Raw genomic sequence first — 20,501 nt, forward strand, 5'->3', positions numbered from 1 at the left:
TTGCTTGATCTTGAAAAGTAAAACCTAATAAAACACCTATATACATGTAGATTACTACAGAGCAAAGGTGCACTACAATAAAACAAGAGGGAAAATTAGACTATAATTATGTACAAATATAGGGGTTGATATCTTATTTCACAGGAAATTGTTTTAAATTTTTGGGTTTAAATCATTTACAAATGGCGTGTGTTTTCTTTATTGATGGAGAGGAGAACATTATTAACTCACTGTAGCCAGAATAATTGACTGCAATATGCGCTAACTTCACTGAAAGATTCCAACACACCATTTTCTAACATTTTATTTCAGTAATTCGCAGAATACCAGCAGCGGCTCCTTCTGAAAAACAAAAAGCTGGTGAAGCATGGTCACGAAGGGAAACAGGAGTTTTATGAACCAGAGACCATAAATACACCAGACAAAACAAGTATAAAAAAAAGTATAACACAAAAAGTCCTAATAACTTTAATGCACAATACTTTAACTGGAACTGAATATGTCAGACAGAGAGTGAGAGAGAGAGAGAGAAAGCATTGCATCAAAGAGATACATGAGAGGAAGAGTCTTGTGTGGAAATGCCAGTAGGCAGGGGTGTAAATACAGACACAAGAGTCTTGAATATTAAGCTATGGAAATTAATTCTGTGGGAATGAGATTGTTCAGGTGAAGATGGAGTCCAGGCGCACACAGACATACAGGACAAAGACTGGACAGTGGAGACCATTGATTACCAAAACTCACAGTTGTGGGTAATTAAAAGACTTTGGTCACCAGATAGTAATAAATGAAGATTAATGACAGGATACGATAATTTAATTGTTGAATAAGTGGACGAACGTGATTATAGAGAAAGAAATTGTTCAGAATGGAATCACATTTGTTGTTATCAATGTAATAATCTAGCGTGGTCACATGACACCCGAGAATTTAGTGAGAGGTTAGCTATATATACCTCCTGGTGACCACTCTCCTAGTTTCATGCTTTTTGAATTTATCATTCCTACTGTCGTCTGCAATACTGATAATTCACTGCAGCTAACAAAAATAACAGATGACACTATAGGTACACATGGTAAGTATTTACAGAGCATGCAGTACATGACACACATTGACTTTGTGAAGATGACACACGAACTCAGGACGAAGGACAGTAAACACAAGCAGATGACAGTGATCAGAGGGCAGATGACACAGTAAAATCTGTAAATGTTTATGCATATTTGAGCTTTGTATACAGATGACCAGAAGTAAATATTCAAACTTTATCGCCGACCGTTTGGCTAAACCCAGTGAACACGATGATGACAAGAGGCTGCTTGTTAAGGGGCACGTACCCCGGTTAACAGCAACCACTCCACGTTATCGTCAGCCTCAAAAACCGTTCGCCTTTTCCCGTTTCTGAGGGGAGGGTCGTATACTTTAGGGAAGGAGACATGAGGGGGGAGGGTTCGAAGTGTTTCGGGGGGTGGGGTGGGTAGGGGAGCGAACTGATAAGGGGTAGACACAGTCTAAGTGCCATCTTATCGGGGTGGGGATTTGCCGGCTGTCAGACGCACGTGGACAAAGAAGGGTAGATCACAGGAGGTGCATTGTTGTCAAAATCATGCAACCAGTCGCGAAAGAACTACAAGACCACTTGTTTCACACATGAAAGCGAAGTGGGGATTGCAAAGGGGGAAGGAGCGGGATGAGAAATTATTGCGATGGTGGCGATGCTGACAATGGGAAGAAACATATCTGTGGGTACAGATGTTATGGAAAGATTGATAAAGGAAAATGGAGGGGTTGGAAATGGTTTGAAGGGGTAGAGATCATGCACGTGTCTTTATTTCTCCGCGCGTACAAGTACTGAAAAGCGAAGGTACACGTACGCGCGCGCACACACACAGGCACGAGAACAAAAGACATGTACAATGGTTTTTGAATGATGATGATGATGATGAGGATGAGGAGGAGTAGGAGGAGGAGGAACTGGTTGAAGTTGCCGCTATATTTTCTGAAGTCTTTCTTATCGCACAGTCTACACATCCAGAAAATGATTTGTCACGGTGTTCATGATATCCACAATCTCCAGACCAAGGATGAGCAGAGTTCAGTCGCTCTTGTTATCACGTTGCTACCAGCTCCTTGGACTACTTTAGTCGTATTTTTTTTAGTCTACTACAGTTTTACGATTTTGTTGACTACTGTAGTATACAGTGTTTATATTACTGGAGTTTTGTGATGTTTGGACTATTTAGTTTTAGTCTCTCTGACCTAGTGTCATTTCTTTCCTTAGTCTACTCTTAGACTACTGTAGTTTTATGTTCCTTAGACTACTATAGTCTTACTCTCTTAACTACTCTTTGTAGTATGGTGATTTCACGATTCTTGGTTCTCACACTAAACATATCTTTTTCAACTTTCCAAAGAACAAACGGAATAATGTTTTGATAATCAGATAGGCTAGTCACGAGTTTTGACATCAACAAATTCTTTTAAGTGCTAAAACAATCTGACAGGTTCTTAAGGGGTGAAATTATGTAACACAACTGTAGCGAAATTAAAAAAAAAAATTAAGTTCTTGAAAAAGGATCAAATGATGTTGCCACGGTTACCTACAGCAAAAGGCTACAAAACGATTAATTGTGGAGGGTGGTGCAATCGTGTGAATGAGTTACAACATCCGGGTGATTAAGTTTGCGTGAGTGTGTCTGTCTTCAACCTTTATTCATTCTCTTGTTCCGTCTGTGTTTCTTCCAGCTGACGTTGGTAAATGTCATGTGATAAAGACTTATTTCTGCTCTTGTGTTAAAATATCGAAAGACTGTACTGAAATCTGACTCAGACTAGACCGTCAAGGAGTCCACAGATGAAACAAATAGTTCATATCTCGACTAACAGAAACATGATTCTGTTAACAGTTTATGCTGCCTTACACCATCCCCTAACCGCAGGTTTAACATATATGATAAGAATTTAAAATAATTTGTATCACCCAGCTGTAATCAGACAAAGACCATAAGAAATGTTCATTTTTCGGTCAGGGTGCCAGAGGCCACAGCCGCGTGTTAAGATAAGCCGGGGGCTCCACCTCCACTAAAGCTGCTCGTTTTCCCAGGTAGCAGTTGATGTCGAAAAGCAGGTGCTTAAAAAGATTGACACGAAGGAACAGAAGAGTGATAAGTGTCTTAGTATTAAAGACATTAAGATATTAAACTTTTCTACCCCAGCAATCATTAGCAGTGACATGATGCTATTCAAAGCAGTTCAGGATGATGTCTTCCATATAATACTTCACGACTCATGCTTTCAGAAACTATCTTTTCTGGATGAAACACATAGGCATAAGAAATATTTTGATAAAATTTAGAATGGGTAAAACTGTAGTTAACTGCTAGCAGCAGCAATATTGTGTAACTGTAATATTTGAACTGCCCCTTATATCCTGATACAGCTGAAAGTGAGAAGCATTTTCTCCCTGTATGTCCTCAGTATATGGACTTTCGCCAACGTTTCATCCCTAAAAATATTTAAGCACCCTTAATTCTTTTTTTTTTGAAAAAGAGAATAATTCTATACTTTAACATCGCGTGTTATAATTGTTCTGTGAAGTCTGGCCACCTGTGTAGTATGTAGGTGCTCTTGCAGGTAGAATACAGGTGTAGAGAAGTATCTTACGCACACACAACACACAGAAAGTGAGGGGAAGGCGTTTGCGTAGACCAGCAACGGTCTATATTGTTAATATTGTTTGTTGTATTTTATGGTGTTGTTAAGAAAATGATTTAAAATAATTCAGTATAACTCAGTCTTGCGTTATGTTCAACCCCCATGTCGGACCAAAACTACCTTTTTTTTCCGTAGCCTAGGCGCTAGCAACATAAACTGCAACCGGTTGATTCAGTTGCAAAGGCCCGGTTATATTTGTTAGAGATGCTGATCAGAGGTTTGCTTAGAAACAAGAAAGACCAGAAAATTAAACCATGATCGAGATCAACTTAAATTAGCTGTTGGACAGTTTATATCGGAATTATTGTCGATGAACTGACGAACACATGCAATTGTTTGCGTGCGTGCGTGTTCTTGTGTGAAAGCGTGAGTTCTATTACCTGCGACCCACCCCCAACACACAATTTATTACAACCCAGTGCAATCACGACACGCTCAGCCATATTCATGAGCACACATACTAGCAGATGTCGATCACAAGATGACATTTATTTTGAATGGTTTACTCTGTGATCTTTCAGGCATTTTGGTGTGCAAAACTTAAAGTCACAGTATTCAAAGGGCACTTTGCCAGTGATGTCTGTCCCACACTGAAAACACCGGCTGCACACACAGCACATAAAACAAGGTCACAAAACATGCTGAGGAATGTCCATCATGATACTATGAGATCTACACAGCCACGTGTATTCTGATAGGTTTGACCATAAGACTATCATATACCTGTCAAATGCCTTACACTACAGATTTTCATACAAATGGCAAGCACAAACACAAGAGTTTTCTAACACAGGATGACATAACTTAATCCTTTAAATAAAATCCTGAATAGGATTTTTAAGTTTCATGCAGCCTCTTGTCATAAGAAACAAATTAATAGGAAGCTAATTTTGTGTTCAGCAGACTGTCTCTTTCAATAGCTAAGCGAAGCATGAGAAAAATAGCCAAAGATTTCAACTACTTATATAGAGTTGTTCTAAACTGACTGCAGTTGATGCTGCATGCCTTGATCTGGAAACCAAATGCAAATGCATACCTGAGAACAGGGGAAGCAGCCCCAGAAGTAGCGCTTTGCTGAAGTAAACGTCTTTCTGCTGCTAAAGCTCGCTTAAAAAAAAAAACCGCAGATATTTACCATATGTAACAACAAAAACCCTCACCTAAATGACAAAAATCTACAAATGATAAGAGAGTTAAAGGGCATTAACTTCATCTGCACACCTTGCTACTAACTCCAAGATTTTAGCAAGCTTTTTGTACTGCAAAAACATAAGGAATAAGAGCAATGGTAGTACCAAGTACCACAATGTGATACAACCCATCACATAATGACTTATGGTAGTACCAAGCACCTAGCTGTGATCTAACCCATTATAACAGTAACATGATGTAGCACAAGTCATCACCTTTTCTCTGTCGGAGAGTGCCAGATACCTCTCTTTCTCCTTCTGCTCGGTTGCTGCCTTTGCTTCCTCTGCTTTTCTTTCCTGGTGTACAAAAAACACTATTGTATCAAGAAAATACTGAAATATTGGATAAAACAAGTTTGAACTCTAAAATTTTCACAAAACATCAGACAACTTTTTTTTTGAAAAGAGTGTTAATGATAGTCACTCTATGACACAAGAGATTTTCACCTTGAGGCGCTCCTGTTTGGCTTTTTTTTGCATTTTCTTTTTCTCGGTTTCTTTCCGTTTCCTCTCCATTTCCATATCTGTTGTCAGTGCAATGGGAATCTAAAGAGAAAACAAACCTCAACTTGTATCCAAAGTGGAAGCATTATCTACAAGCAATGCATCATCTTTCTTTTGAAAGAGATTAACAATATGAAGTGGATCTTCCCTTTCAACCTCTGATTTACCCGTTTTCTCACATAAACTTGTACATGAATGCTGTTGAACACATTAATGTGTGAAGCTTTCTCTTAAAATAGTAGATAAATAGTGCTTGTGAAATGAGAAAAATAGGTTGGCATTGTAGACAATGACGTACATCAATTAAATTAATTCTGTTGTTCTTTCAAAGAAGCTGGGCATCGTCACTAACACAAAGTTGCATTAGCACAGAAAAGTTATTTTGATCTTGTTATTGTGCAACAGATAAATAGATTTAATATACCTGTGCAGCTTCATAGTTATACCGGTCTGGATGATTTCCCCGAAAACGACGAAAGACATTTCTGACTTCTTTGCTCTCTGCCAAGGAGTAAGCAGTTTTTCCTGCAGAATCCCTGACAAGTAACAGATTTCTCTTATCATATTATACTTGTCCTCTATTACTTTACTATTAAAGAAATATAAGCAAGGGATGTTTACATTCAGTACTCGATTATTTCTGAATCAAAACTCTATATGATTGTCAGAGAAATGTTTGTTGATAAAGAAACAAGATAGTAAATACAAGAAACTAACTTGATGACAGGGTCACAGCCTGTTTCAAGTAGAGTTTGCACAACCTCTGCATGTCCTGCTGCTGAGGCAATGTGCAGGAGGGTAGAATTGCGGCCTCCTATTCTCCCATTCAGAAGATGTAAAGTTCTTGTGAGAGATCTTGTACACACCTTGCATGCTTCCCATTGCCATCATTTGTTTGTTGTTGATCAGACTGTGAGGACAAACAAAGCTCATCTAGCGCAGCCACCTTGTCTTCTCTCCTGATGTTAGGTGTCTTTTCACCACATAACATGTTCTTCACACTTGAATCACCATTCTGTGAGTCCACCAAATGTCCATCTCCACCCTTGCTGTGGTTAAAATCTGAGACCTCAGATGGAGGAACATTTTCTTGAACTTGGTCACCAGAAGAAACAGAAACACTTCCCAGAATCTGGCCAGTAGAAATCCTTCTTTCCTCCAGTTCTTTCTGCTTTCCCAGATCTGACTGAGAATTAATATTTGGAGATCTGTCCAAAAGATAAAGCTGTTGCAACAACTGTACCAACTGTTCATGGTTCCCAGACTTGCAGGCAGTATACAGTTTATTCTGTAATTCAGGGCTTTCATTGTCTATAAACCACATAAAAAGTCAAATAACATAAATTAATCTTCAAGAATTCAATAATAAACTGCAAAGAAGCTCAAATTCAAAGAAAATCATGAGTAACATCAGCAAACTTCTTGTCCTGAAATTATAGGAAATTATTTTATAGCAATCGTTGGAATAAAAGTTTGTTGAGTTAGAAAGGGTCAGGGATGTCTACAAAACTGATGGAAAGTGCAGACAATATAAGATCACAGATCAGATAGAGTTTCTCAGAAAATAATAGTAGCAGAGAATACCAGGGTGTTCTTTTGAAAAGAATGTCCTGCTCTGTTGAAATGGAAGTACTATTAATTTAACTGATTAAAAGTTTTTTGCTGCTGTCAGCTTTGGATAGAATACTTACTTAAGAACCTGTAATTAGTCAAATTTTGTGCTTTATGTTAACAAGATAGAAAAAAAAAATTGAAGTGTCAAAGCATTTAGAATTTTAAAAAATAGCTACCTGTCTCAGCTTTGCTGCTTCTCAGGTTATCACAAGGAGCTTGGGATGATTTCGGTACTTCCTTTTTCTTCTTCTTCTTCTTGTTTTTCTTGTTCTGTTTCCCATCCCAGATGTCGAACTCTATAAGATGTTGAGTGTTCATCTCCATGACTTTTTCAACCAGCTCAACCTCAGTGGCAGATTCCTCTTCATCTTCATTTCCAGTGTCTTCTACCAATAAAGCAATACAGCAAAGACATAAATCAAACAAAGGCAAAAAAAATTCTATATTCTGTCCATCAAGTAAAAGTAGCTTCAAACAAAGGAAAATGACGAACATGGAAAAACATTCTATTACTTTCCTGTTGCATATTATCATCAAAACTTACCATTTTATATATCATAGGTAAAAAGGTAAAGGTAATCTGCTAACCTTTTCAGGTCTTTGGGGGGGTGAGGTGTTAGAGACCTCACTTTACTTGGGGCCAGCTTTACATGAGAGCGGTGCCCATCTCCTCTCCCTTGCTGCCCTACCTTCCCCAACCCTCCATATCATAGGCACAAAAAAATCATCACCTGTTTGTTTAAGTTCTTTATCTGAACTGGAGATTGGTTTCTCTGTGGCCACTTCTAATTTCTTCTTGCGAGAAAAGCTAGGCTTTTGTGTCAACATGGGCCGTGCTTCGAGCAATCCATTGTCAGGATTGATAAATCGAGATGGTGATTTTGGCAGAAAACCCTTTATTTCATCCTCTGCACCTATTCATGACAATAAATACTTAACACAACAGACTGCAATGTAATAAAACTCAAATGTCTATTATAGTACAAACGTTTCTTCCAAATGGTTGGACTGAGCTCTGTACAACATAGATATACGGACATTTTAAGTAAATAATCCTTCTGTACAGCCTCTCCTTTGTGAAGTGCAGCCCTACAAACACCACTATGAACAAAAAATGTGGGGAAAAAAAAATCAAGCCATTAGAAATGTACATAAATATAGATATATGTTCTAAGCTACAGTCACTGGGGACAGCATGGACCATAAGTTTATTAGACATATGTTTGACCTCCTATGCATGTGGATGTTTCTAGCTATAACTCAAGAAAGGACGGGAATGGTTCAATCAGATTTATGGATATACTATCTTGCACAGACTTCAGTCCAGCCATTTAATAAAAAAAAAATGGTTTTACACTAAAACTCTTAAATAAGATATTATGCATGGAACACTTTTAAAGCTTTCAAAAATGATATTGAGACCCAGTTCCTTTATAAACATCTCCAACAGCTGGTGGTATTCTCCCCATCTTTCCCCAACTTTAGGTTGTTTTTTTTTTTAAATGCAGTTTTAAAACAATGCTACTCTATTCGTTTCTCTTGCCATTCTTTTGTTCAAGCTCATTAAGTTTACTGTCAAGAATGGGAATGTGATCTAAGAGCTTTAGTGTTGTTTCACAAACATAGATACTTGCACACCAATATGTACATCATGTATTGACAGACAAAGACACTGACACTGACGTACTCACCATAGCATTCAACAGACATAAGCATGTGGTGAACTCTTTTCAGCTCATTGTGTGTTGGTCGGCCAGTAGCGAAGGGAATGGTTCGAATGCGCAGGTCACTTTTGCTCAATGCAGGAGACTTGCCACCAAAGAAAATATGGCGACTGTATGTGGAAGCTTTCAGGAAGATCAGATGACAAGCCCCCAAGAAGGTGGACCAAGAGTTTAAGAGTTCTTGGATTTCCTAAGTTAAAGATTGAAAAGAAAGTGACCTTTTTTATTTTTGACTGTGATTCCAAAGTAATAAGTTACTTAAGAATAGCTTTTGAATGGTCCTTTTGTGTCCTATTCGTTTTCATCTTCCTTCTGTTTATATAGAAAACAATTCCCTGTTTCATAAAAATCATTACATGGTAGGACAAACTAGGATAAATGCTAAATGACCTTTTCCTTACATTAAAATCGCAAGTCTTGAAAAAAAAAAGCAACTAAGTTTTATTAAACTTGGCTCCTACAGTGTTTGGAAAAACAACACTTTACAAATACTTAATTTGAAGACCTAAAAATCTTATGAAAGCATGCCTGTAGTAAAATGTGTTTGACCCACATCCTGAGAGCACCAACCTGTGCAAGAGCTGCTTCATTGTACCGCCGCAGGCTAGCTCCTGCTGACTTTGGGGCACTTCCCTGATTATCACGAACACTTTGAACTGTACCCCGTTTGGCTCGCACTACATATCGATGGAATGTTTTGTGCATAACTGCCTGGCTCCTGAAGTAAAAAACAAAAAAAAAAACCCTTATGTACAGCTCACTTGAGTTTTCTCATGATGATCAGGCCTCCTATAGGAAACTTGCTTTATGAATTTTAAGAAACAGGTCAGCAAGTTATATATGAAACAGATGTGGTAAAAAAGGTCAAGGGAGACAAACCCAAAAATGAACTATAAACTGAGTGCCAATGACTACATAAAGTTATGTCTAATCAACATAAGAAGTTTGCAGTTTGTCCTCTTTCTGACAAATGCAAAAATTATTTCTATTAAGCTCTTTAAAATCCAATATCAATAATACCACACAAACAAACAAGGTGAAAAACATTAATAAAAGTACAAACTAACAAATATGAATGTCCTTTTCACACTACGAGGATTATTATCATTCATACCCATCAAAAACTGCTGCAGCAAAGTGACCTCCTGCCAACATTATGACAGCCACACGTGAGTATGTGACTGCATCAAGTGCCATTTTAAGTAGCCCAGCCACTGTGCTTGGTGGGTTCTAATGAAGAAAATGCAGAATAATGAAGATAATAATCATTGTAATGACAACAAAAACAACAGAAAAGTTTGACACATTTTGGAAAAGATGATGAAATGAATAAAAAAAATTAAAAGAATATGTGGCAAATGAAAGAAAATGAAAGGTGGAAGCATTTACATAACTCCTGAACCTAAGAGATGGAGAATAATAAAATTTATTGCTACTGGTCATCAAAGGATAATCCTGACTGGTGATTGTTTTGTAAAAGTAATTTGCTCATTACCTTTTTGTGATAAAGCACGCAGTGGTAGATGGAGATAAGTTGTCCCTTGCTGTTCTTCATGAACAGCTTAGGCATCTTTCTGGTGGTTGCCAGGCTGCTGTTTTCCTGAGTTTTGCTTTCCCTCTCACTGTCTGAATTGTCACAAGTAAACTTTTTCAGGTTAACAGGGACTGCTGAAGAAGTAACTGCCTCATCACCACTCTCTTTAGACGATTCTGAGCTGTCTTCAGAACCTGATATACTTGACACATCGCCTGAAACATTTTATTTTACATTTGAAGCCATTTTGAAGCTATAGATAGACATAAATAAATGAGTGCTGATGGTTGATTACACGACAAAACCATAAACTAGGAGAAAATAAAGCTCTAGTAGGTGAATCTATTTGATGTTTACTTGTGAAAAGCTTCTGAACTGTTGATAGGAAGTCTGGCACAGTTATCAACTTTTGTCATATATTGTTGATGGATCCCATAAGTGATATAAATGAGGCTGTCAATACCATGGACAGCATTAAAGAAAACATAATGAAAGCTATCCACAGATTTATATTTCTGCATGCAACGACAATCAGAGTACATAATTATCATTGAAAATGCAAGAAAGAAATCAGCCAATTTACTTGTCATTTCTTCAAAAGCTTCTTCACTGATTGGCTTCCTTCCTCTCAAATGCTGTTTCAAGTTGTAACGATGCCAATCACACTTGAAATGGGATTTCTAAAAATAAAGTTATCAGCTACTAATAATCTGTTTCTTATTTTGTCTGTCACCCCTATGCTTCCCGCAGCCTACCCTTATATATCACTTTCTCTTTACAAATGTCCCATTAGACTTGCTAAGTGCAAATGAATAAGCATATGTTTGAGCTACCATGACAAATGGTACCTAATCACAATTTAAGTTTACAATATCATTCAAATCAAAAATGTAATAATATTAAATAATATATGTTTATAATTCAGTAAACTAAAAATAAAGATCATAATAAACATCAAAATATATCTTTATTCACCAAATTTTATATATTTATCTACTCTGGAAGAAAGTAAGATACTGGAACGTGCAATTGTTTCACTAGTATATCTTTTCTTTTTAGCATATTATTGTTAGAGACTTATATTTTTCAAGTAAATAACTTTGTGAGTGCTCATTTAGCTCAGAGAAATGGTTTTAGATGAGAAACTTAATATGCTCCCCATAAACCCATAATTCCCCTGCCCTACCCTTACCTGCTCATTTCGTGAGGAGAAAATGCTCGAACAGTAACTGCATGACATGCGTGTTGATATAACATGTTGTCTGCGACTGGGATCTTCACTTTCTGTTGCAAATGTGTTAGAGAAAACAGAAAAAAATTAATATCAAATATTTGTCAGGAAATGGATGAATCACAACTGCAAGAAATAAAATGCAGATAGAAGACTGATAATAGATGTGACCATAAATATGGACATTAACATGATTTGAATATGTGATGGTTAATGAGATAAAAAAGTCATTCTTAATATCGAGAACAAGATGTGAAATACTCTCAGAAATACTGATGCTCAATCATCAATCATGCATAATAAATAAATTGAGAAAAATTAAATATGTGCCAAATAGAAGATGCCATGAATAAGTCAGTTCATTAAATTTATAGAAATTTATTGACTTCATCAAGAACCTTCCCAAAACTAGTTTGTAGAGAAGCAAAAAGGGGTAAATAGACTTGTGATCATGCAAAGACAAGCTTGCTGAATGAAAGAGAGGAAGGCTGAAACAAATGTTCACCCCTATTTGCATAATGAGTATGAGATATTCTATATAGCAGGAAAGTTAAAGCCATTTTAGTCAGCTATACAGCTACATGAGCTATGCACATCTTGCATTTTACGTGGTCCTCTCAATTATCTACCACGCATTACTAGTTAGAGTGTCAGACAGTTATAAGGCATCTCATAAGAAAACACATCCATCACTCATGACTGAGTGTTTTACATGACCATAAAAGTGATTAGCATTGTATACCCCAGTAAACCACAAAACTTTTTTTGGGGGGTTGCTAGTTGCTCTAAGAACATTAACTTTTCTCTAGAAAAAGTGAGATATCAATAGTTTTTTAGACTTCTTATGACAGTTATTAAGCTACCTGGACTTTCTGTATCCAAAGATTCTGGTCTGTCTTTCTCCTCCAGTAGAATGTCGTCAGCAGTAGGATTACATGATGCTATCATCAGTCCTGCTAGCATCTGCTGTGCTGTGTTCACTTCTGATAACAGGCAGCTAGAATAGTTGCTGGACTGCTTGTATACCAGTTTCTTGGAAAGCACTTGTGCCATTGTTCAGTCAAAGCCTTTAGTTCCCTATTTAGAAATTCAAACATTGATTCACTATTAAAAATTATCACACAAGTAATTAATCTTGAACGGCTTTAGCAACCAATGTCACAGTATGTAAAACAAACTGATTGTAGTTAACGATTTTCGCTTCATAATATTTTACAAAAATAACTGCATACTTAATTTTATTAAAATATATTTCAACGAAAAATTTCCCCTAAAAATCAGTTATGTGGCTCAGAATTACTGCGAAGTGAAGGACATATTGTAAAACTAAGCAAAAAGACATACAGTGTTCCCTCGTTTATCGCGGGGGATAGGTGCTATGATCAGCCGCGATAAACGAATTTCCGCGAAATAGGGACATACATGCAATAATAATATATACATGTAAAACAATATCATGTGAGTGTAAAGTAATATATTAATCATGTTATTAATACAGTACAATAACAAATTAGTGTAAAAAATTATAACTGTACTCGGAGAAACCCAAAAAACTGATGCGAACTGCATGCTGCGAGATGGGAGATAACAATCATGGCTCGTCGCTTACGCAGAGCAATGGATTTCTGTTACACAATTATTTATTTCTTTCTATCTACAAAATAACCATGGTATTTTAATAGAAATACAAATATAGCTACATTTTTGGTCTTTTTCCTGTTGAAGTATCTATGGTATTTTGTTGAACGATAATTCCCAGCACGAAAATATCGATCGATACTTCACTCAAAAAAAACCGCGAAGTAGTGAATCCGCGATAGATGAACCGCGAAGTAGCGAGGGAACACTGTACCTAGTAACAAGCATCACACATTTGTAAATAATAAAATTCTACTGGAGTTTGTAAAGCCAATAAAACCGACCGAAACTTGATCTGCGCGGTATATGACAGGAACGACTCTCAAAATCCAACTAAATATGAAGCTGTGGTTAGTATTGCTTCACGACTAGAAAATAAAATGTATGTTGCACAAGCAAGTGCCATACGTTGTTCTCTCCAGTCGTCTGCCTCTTCCTTCCGCTCTTCAGGTTATGGGAATTACCTCCCGTTGAAACACGTCATAGCAACACTTCCGGTCAAGGGACATAACTTTAGCTAATGCATGTCCGTGGTCCTGAGATCGACAGACTTTGATTGAAGTCCGTTGTCCTTGTAGCAACACTTCAGTCCCTGATGGCTACGTAGGGGTGGGCTAGTCGTACAAGAACACAACAAAGATGGAAATTGACGCACAACTGTAGATTTTATTGAGAGTTTCACTGGGCGGCTGGCCTGCCGCCTCTCCACTCTCGATCACTACCAATGTTTTCCGTCATTGTCATAAAAATTTTAAATGACTTCACGAATCTGTGTAAAATGTAAGGAAATCATAGATAAAGTAATACAGATAACAAACTGAATCTACGTCCTGGATATTCAGCATCCTTTGAGCATTATCACTTTTCTCAATAAACAGCTAACTCAGTCCAGTTAAGAGAAGACATACTACCGAGTTAAGAAAATAACATACGTGACAATTCGCCAGCAGCAACAGCACACCGTCTGCCTGTCTGGTATTGCTGTCTGGTGCTGATAACTAAACATTATTTGGCTAAAAAATAAAGTACGCTGATCTGACTGACTCGGCGGCAACCTCATAAAATTATCACTATAGTCTTATAATAACTGCGGCGAAAAAATTAATCCTTTACTTCACTCAACCATCACAAGTCTGAATAAACCTTTCAATATTAATTAATTACATAATTTAACCAACAGCAACCTGACAAACGTTGCTGACAATAAAACCAGTGTCGCTGAGAAAGCAGCAGGTAGATGCAATTAAGAATCTAATCGTCTGCTTCTGTTTGGTGTACCTGACTGACGCAGGTGTTGTTAACGTACGCAGCGATCAAAGTGCATGTTCGTATCTTCCCTTAATTAACATAATGAGACCGGCCTAATCTTACCTTCTCATTCTGTTCACTAATCACACATAACCTCTGTCAATTAATGGACGTTTGATTTATCTTATAATCCTTGACGAAGCTCGAACCTATAGCGATCGAGGCTGCAGAGAACGCCATATGTTCACTCCCTGGGACCTGGTGCATGTCACGATGCTAAGTACTAGTTGCATGGCAAGCGAGAAACAGCAAGATTGTTCACAGAAAAAACAAGTACGAGCCGATTAGCTGATTTCTTTATTTGACTTCAATTTATTATTCATGGTTAGCCGTCATACAGTGCCCGGATGTCTTGTGTTCGCGACCCCGGGGTCATTCGCCGACATTGAGAAAATAACAGATTACAATGACCAGTGTAAGTATATAAACGTAAACCATCTGGAAACGTCTCCACTGCCAGGCCATTTTTTTAATTATGGAAAAAAAAATCAACAATGGGGAAGAAAATAGAGTACGAGAAGAAAAAGTGGGTAGGGAAGTTATATATGTTGTGCCTTCATCGATTCAAGATGAAAGCAGCCTTTATTTTCTTTTACCTTAAATACTGCAGAGAGAGAGAGAAAGACGCCCTCATCTACCCCCTCCTCCACGAACACACACACACAGAAGAGCACGAAAGCCTTTTTGGTGTGCTATCAAGTAAAGTATCCCTTCTGCAAAACAGAGCAAAATTATCTGGTTTGGACAGGTCACCCAGAACAACACTCCGGTTAGGTTGCCTCCACACCGACCAGAGGTCGCATTGTCCTGTGTTTCTGTAACAGAAGAATCTGGAGAAAAGTCTTTTACAGTAACTGATTTACTGATCTAGGTCTCTGTTTGTAATTAAATTGGTTATTGATAGACTTTTGAGGTAAAGATAAAAACATGCTCTGACACCCAGGTGTCTCCTGTTGATCAATTTTGCTGTACGTCGGTAGATGAAAAACAATGAAACTGTTGACCTTCTGGTCTCCGTAGCAACAAGAAATGATTTTGTCTAGGCAACAGGCTATGCTTGAGTAATATAATAACTTAAGACCGCGCAGTCTGCATTATATAATGTACACCTATCAGAAATAAAAGGCTGTTCTCGAACCTTTAGGTCGTTGGCGAGTGAGATGTCAGAGACCTTACTTTCCTCGCATAAAATTAAGGGCCACAAAGGGAAGTATTTTAATACTCTTCATCCGACATTTACATCTGCTTCTTGTTTATTCTTTCGGTGTCGGCGGTCTATTGATCAATAGCAAGTGGTCTGGTGCACACGACTTGTCGAGGCTCAGTCTACTGAGAGAAGTCAAGATGCTGTGCGATTGCCACACGTCCACCGCTCACTGACATTCCGTGCATCCGGTCCCAGAAGACTGTAAGTAGACAGAACACGTGACCTCTCTAAAGAGCGAACAACACCAAGAAGGATTGGCAGTTTAAAGTGTCTCACTTTATTGAGGCGATGTCAGAAACAGAGTTCGAACCGCCAACATCTGACTCATAAAATGAAGCGAGCGTCCCTTTATTTCTCCAGCTTAATTAAGAGATTGCAGGTGGGATAGGTGCACAAAATAAAGATGAAGCCGGTCTAATTATTTGAAGGGAGGAGAAAGGCGGCTGTTCACACATTACGGACGTGAACTTTTGAGAAGAAATATAATTTCTGCAACAGCTACAACAGACAGGTCCATGTCACCAAAGCAGACGACAGATGTCAGCATTTGGCGGCTTCTTCATGATAGTTACGGGTTTTACTTTCAATTAAATAGTTAATGTATTAATAATGAAAGGGTTATTTAAACTTGTATTAGTTATATGAAGTAGATGACTCAATTATCTTAGTTAATAGTTTATTAAGAGTAATGAAAATTGTATTGTTCCTTTGTCCGTATATAGTACATTTTGTTTACCTCTCTCCAAGCTTCTCACTGGCGTCTATTTCAGCACATATTTAATATAAACTTTTTGTTCTTAGTTTACGCTTAGTTTCTGTGTATGTATTTTTTTCTCTCGCTCTACACATTTTTTAGACTGCTCTTGTTCTAGTCCGTTCAATTACATCACTCTCCAACAACAACAAACACAACAACAACAATAACAACAGCAACAACAACAATTAAAGGCTTCTGCATAAACAAGCAAAGAATAAGAAACATCCACATGACTTTACTTTCAATTTTATTATTTTTTCTTTAACGCATGTCTGCGCATTTTCACATAAAATTCGTCCTTGCACATAAACAAGGGGATAATAGGAAAGGGTTCCCAGTCACTTAATCCCCAGACACTTCATCCCCGACACTTCATCCCCGACACTTCATCCCCTAGACTTTTAATCCCCAGACACTTCATCCCCAGACACTTAATCCCTAAACTAAATCCTTAACTATAAAAATTATGAAGTCAGCGAAATATATAATTGAAATTCAAATTCAAATCATGCTTTTAACTTCAACGTCATTGGAACATCTACAACATTAGTTAAAGTTCATATAAGCTAGTAAATTTAATGTTCTTCAACAATATGATATGAAAATAGTTCTTGAGTGTCGGGGATGAAGTGTCGGGGATGAAGTGTCTGGGGATGAAGTGTCTGGGGATTAAAAGTCTCGGGGATGAAGTGTCGGGGATGAAGTGTCGGGGATGAAGTGTCTGGGGATTAAGTGACCGGACACCATAGGAAAGACAACCACATGCAATCATTCCCCACAAGTTAAATAACGCCCTTGGTGTGTTTCATTACATAAGTAAGACTTGATGAACATTGTTTACAAACCTGGTTTCTTTATTTATGCCTCATCATTACTAATAAGATGGGATAGGAGGCTGGGAATTATTCGGTGTGGGAGATCCGTGTATCAAATAAATCGCACAATGTAGGTGGTGCAAGTGAAAGAAAGAGAAGGAGTTCGATGAGGTCAGCATCATTAATTCTTTTTAAACTCGAGTGATAAAGCAGAATGAGGAGGATTTACATACTTAATTACTCAGGCCTGTCTCACATGGTGGGCAGGAATATCTGAAAGCAATAAAAGCTACAGGTGGTACAGGTCAGCAACACTTGCATCAGACACCGACACCCACAGGTAGACGCTGCGCTGTCGCTGCTGGAGGTTGCTACGTATGTCCTTTTTGCTCTTAGTTTATCTAATATTATTTTACCTCCCACAGCTTGTGGAATTTTTGAAAGGCAAAAGAACAGCAGGTTATCTCCTATTGCATTGTCCCCATTTATTTGTTTTCCTTTTCATGTCTCCTTATAAATTCGACTTCCTTTTAGTTTCTCTGTTCCTGTTTAGTGTGTAATCATGTTGTTTACTGTGAGTGTTGTAACATGAACACACATCGTGTATACCAAGTGTCACAGCTTTGTAACTTTCTCCATGTAATATCTAGTCTGCCATCTGACTTCCACATCGACTTGCAGGTGTAACAATCATCTTTGGTCTTCAACTACGATGGCACTCAGACTGTTCATCTGCCTCGTGATCCTCAGCCTTGTGGATGAGGGACACAGTAGTCAGTCTACATTTTATTCCTTTCTTTATTAGTATCATAACTCATAACTGAAAAGTTTGAATAAATAAAGTAAAAGATCAAAAACGAATAAAAGAAAGAATACACGAATGAATAAAGAAATCCAGCTTAGCTATATAAAAATTCAGTGAATTACAACGATAGAAAGTATCTACCATTTTGTTCTCTTTTGTTCATGACACGTCACTTAGAGTGTGGTGTTGAACTTTGGATACCTTCCTTAAAAAAAGAGTTTATATGCTGAAATTCTAAGGTAAGGATAGCAATGGGCATCATGAAAGAAACAAATGATTAAGTGTAATTCTTAAACAAAATAATATAATTTTTTTTAAGTTATCGCAATTAGTTGGATAACTTATGAAAGTAATGTTAGTAATGAGTTTGAAAATAGTATGAAAACAAAGCTAACATCACCATTTGTATTTTGTGTGCTGCAGGCTGTTATGAGCCCCTTGATCCAGGCACTTGTAAAGCAAACATTACTAGGTATTATTTCGACATCTCTTCACAAATATGCCAGAACTTCACCTACGGGGGCTGCCAAGGCAACGGAAATAATTACGTTACCATGGAAGACTGTACACGTGACTGTGTTTGCTCCTTGCCCAATCAGCCGGGTCCTTGTGAAGCGTACAACCCCAGGTACTTCTTCAACGTAGCTTCCAAGTCCTGTGAGAAGTTCATCTACGGCGGCTGTAAAGGCAACGAGAATAATTTTGAGACTTTGGATGACTGCCAGCATTCCTGCCTTCCATGTGTGTATAGAAAGAAAGAAAGAAAGAAAGAAAGAAAGAAAGAAAGAAAGAAAGAAAGAAAGAAAGAAAGAAAGAAAGAAAGAAAAATGAGTAGAAAAAAAGAGTAAGTAAAAGATAAAAATAAGGAAAAATTCAAAGACACTAAGATGATGAAGACAATCTGATTTTCTCCAGCAGTGCTGTTTATAGTTTTAGTTCTCAAACATTGTTGCAATAAGCTACTTACTTTATTTTTATATTTTCTTTCATAGACTGCAACCTGCCAGCGGAGATAGGCCCTTGTAGAGCCTCAATTGTAAGATATTTCCACAATGCTACAACTGGAGCTTGCGAGGAATTTACTTATGGCGGATGCGCAGGCAACGCAAACAACTTCGAGACGAAGGAAGACTGTGAGAAAGAGTGTCACGATTCCTGAGATGTCGGCAACTGAGACATAAAGAACCATTCAGCTCTTTCGTATTTTGTTCCGAACTAAATCATATAATCTAAAGATACAAGCAGCTGGAAAAAAATGTAAAGAGCACATGTTCAAGTGTCTTGATAGAATACAGAGAACGTTGACAAGAACAACTTAACAGTTATTCTGAAAACGATATTTTATGTCAAACGAAGAAACCATGGAGATCTTGTAAAAATAAAGACAAGATAACAAAGCAAAATAAAGCAACAAGATACAATGATTCAAGTCCAGGTCTTTATTTCTGTGGATGTGGCGCTGGTGTCTGTTATTAACTGAGTCAATAAGTGTTTGAAGACAAGGTTAGTCCATCAAAAAAGGGATTAGGACTAATTCATTGTCTAACAATGTTTTTCAAGCATCAACAATATTAAAAAGTGCAATTTGCTTCATTACTGGGTTTTTGGTGCTACAGTCTACTTGATTAAGTACAGGTCTTTCCTTCAATATCTTGCTAGTTTAATCTCTGATTAGTTCAAAAAGTACATATACATCAAAAATGCACTTCCTTCTCTAGCTGGGTAGAGGAGACAAATGCGCTGAAAAAGGTGCTGGGTGTAACGGTTACTATCATTGTTTATTTCTGATACTCTCACTCTAAAGCGTGTATAAGACAAGAATACCTTTCTTGAAAACAGATCATTTCTAAATTTCTTTAGAAATTATTTCTTATTACCACCTAGGTGAAACGGGAAGTCACAATCCAACAAATCAGTAAACAACACTGTACTATTGTTGATACCAAACTTTCATACCCCTGGGTATGGAGCAAAGTAAACAACACAACAACAACAAAGAATGGAGAGAATCAGCATGCTATTACACCCGGCTGTCTGTTATTGATCATTCTTGGACTTTGGTGTATGATAATGAAACTGTTGACCAACTCGTTTCGGTGGCAACAAGAAAGGATTCTGTCTAGACAACAGGTTATGCTTAAGTAATAATTAATAACTTAAGACCGCGCATTCTGTATTATATAATGTCCACCTATCATAAATATTATGTAATGTACAGCTCTCAGAAATAAAAGGCTGTCCTCGAACCTTTAGGTTGCTGGCGAGTGAGATGTTTGAGACCCTATTTTCCTCACATAAAATAAAAGGCAGTAAAGGGAAAAACTTTCAAAGTTTTACGTTTATTGCTTCGCATCCGACATTTACATCTGCTTCTTGTTTATTCTGTCAGTGTTGGCGGTCTCTTGATCAATAGCAAGCGGTACGGCTGCGTTGCATAGGCGGTCTTAAGTTTTCGTCTTA

The 20,501-nt window shown here is 37.5% G+C and overlaps 2 protein-coding genes across 2 annotated transcripts; one reads left to right on the forward strand and one right to left on the reverse strand.

Annotated features, from left to right (window-relative positions):
* Window positions 1-4,177: 4,177 nt before the first annotated feature.
* Window positions 4,178-13,747, reverse strand: LOC112563981 (ankyrin repeat and zinc finger domain-containing protein 1-like). The gene is given in 17 exon segments (XM_025238479.1): window positions 4,178-4,317; window positions 4,751-4,821; window positions 5,121-5,201; window positions 5,352-5,450; window positions 5,833-5,944; window positions 6,126-6,268; window positions 6,271-6,719; window positions 7,199-7,408; window positions 7,754-7,936; window positions 8,714-8,936; window positions 9,317-9,464; window positions 9,861-9,976; window positions 10,242-10,495; window positions 10,864-10,960; window positions 11,473-11,564; window positions 12,375-12,588; window positions 13,434-13,747. Coding segments are annotated over 16 exon segments (2,583 nt in total). The 5' UTR covers window positions 12,565-12,588; window positions 13,434-13,747; the 3' UTR covers window positions 4,178-4,202.
* Window positions 13,748-17,453: 3,706 nt separating this feature from the next.
* On the forward strand, window positions 17,454-19,465 carry LOC112563979 (BPTI/Kunitz domain-containing protein-like). Its single transcript, XM_025238477.1, has 4 exons — window positions 17,454-17,611; window positions 17,918-18,009; window positions 18,465-18,782; window positions 19,034-19,465. Exons 2-4 carry the CDS (start codon window positions 17,949-17,951, stop codon window positions 19,198-19,200), a joined length of 546 nt encoding a protein of 181 aa, XP_025094262.1. The 5' UTR covers window positions 17,454-17,611; window positions 17,918-17,948; the 3' UTR covers window positions 19,201-19,465.
* The last annotated feature ends 1,036 nt before the right edge of the window (window positions 19,466-20,501 follow it).

The sequence above is a fragment of the Pomacea canaliculata genome, linkage group LG5 (genome assembly GCF_003073045.1).
Source record: "Pomacea canaliculata isolate SZHN2017 linkage group LG5, ASM307304v1, whole genome shotgun sequence".
In the NCBI taxonomy this organism is placed as follows: domain Eukaryota; kingdom Metazoa; phylum Mollusca; class Gastropoda; order Architaenioglossa; family Ampullariidae; genus Pomacea; species Pomacea canaliculata.

Excerpts from the sequence above, each read along its gene's own strand:
- LOC112563979 (XM_025238477.1), top strand. The coding sequence starts at position 17,949 with ATGGCACTCAGACTGTTCATCTGCCTCGTGATCCTCAGCCTTGTGGAT. Across the intron at positions 18,010-18,464 it reads TGTGGATGAGGGACACAGTA|GCTGTTATGAGCCCCTTGAT; the intron begins GTCAGTCTACAT and ends TGTGTGCTGCAG. Across the intron at positions 18,783-19,033 it reads CCAGCATTCCTGCCTTCCAT|ACTGCAACCTGCCAGCGGAG; the intron begins GTGTGTATAGAA and ends TTTCTTTCATAG.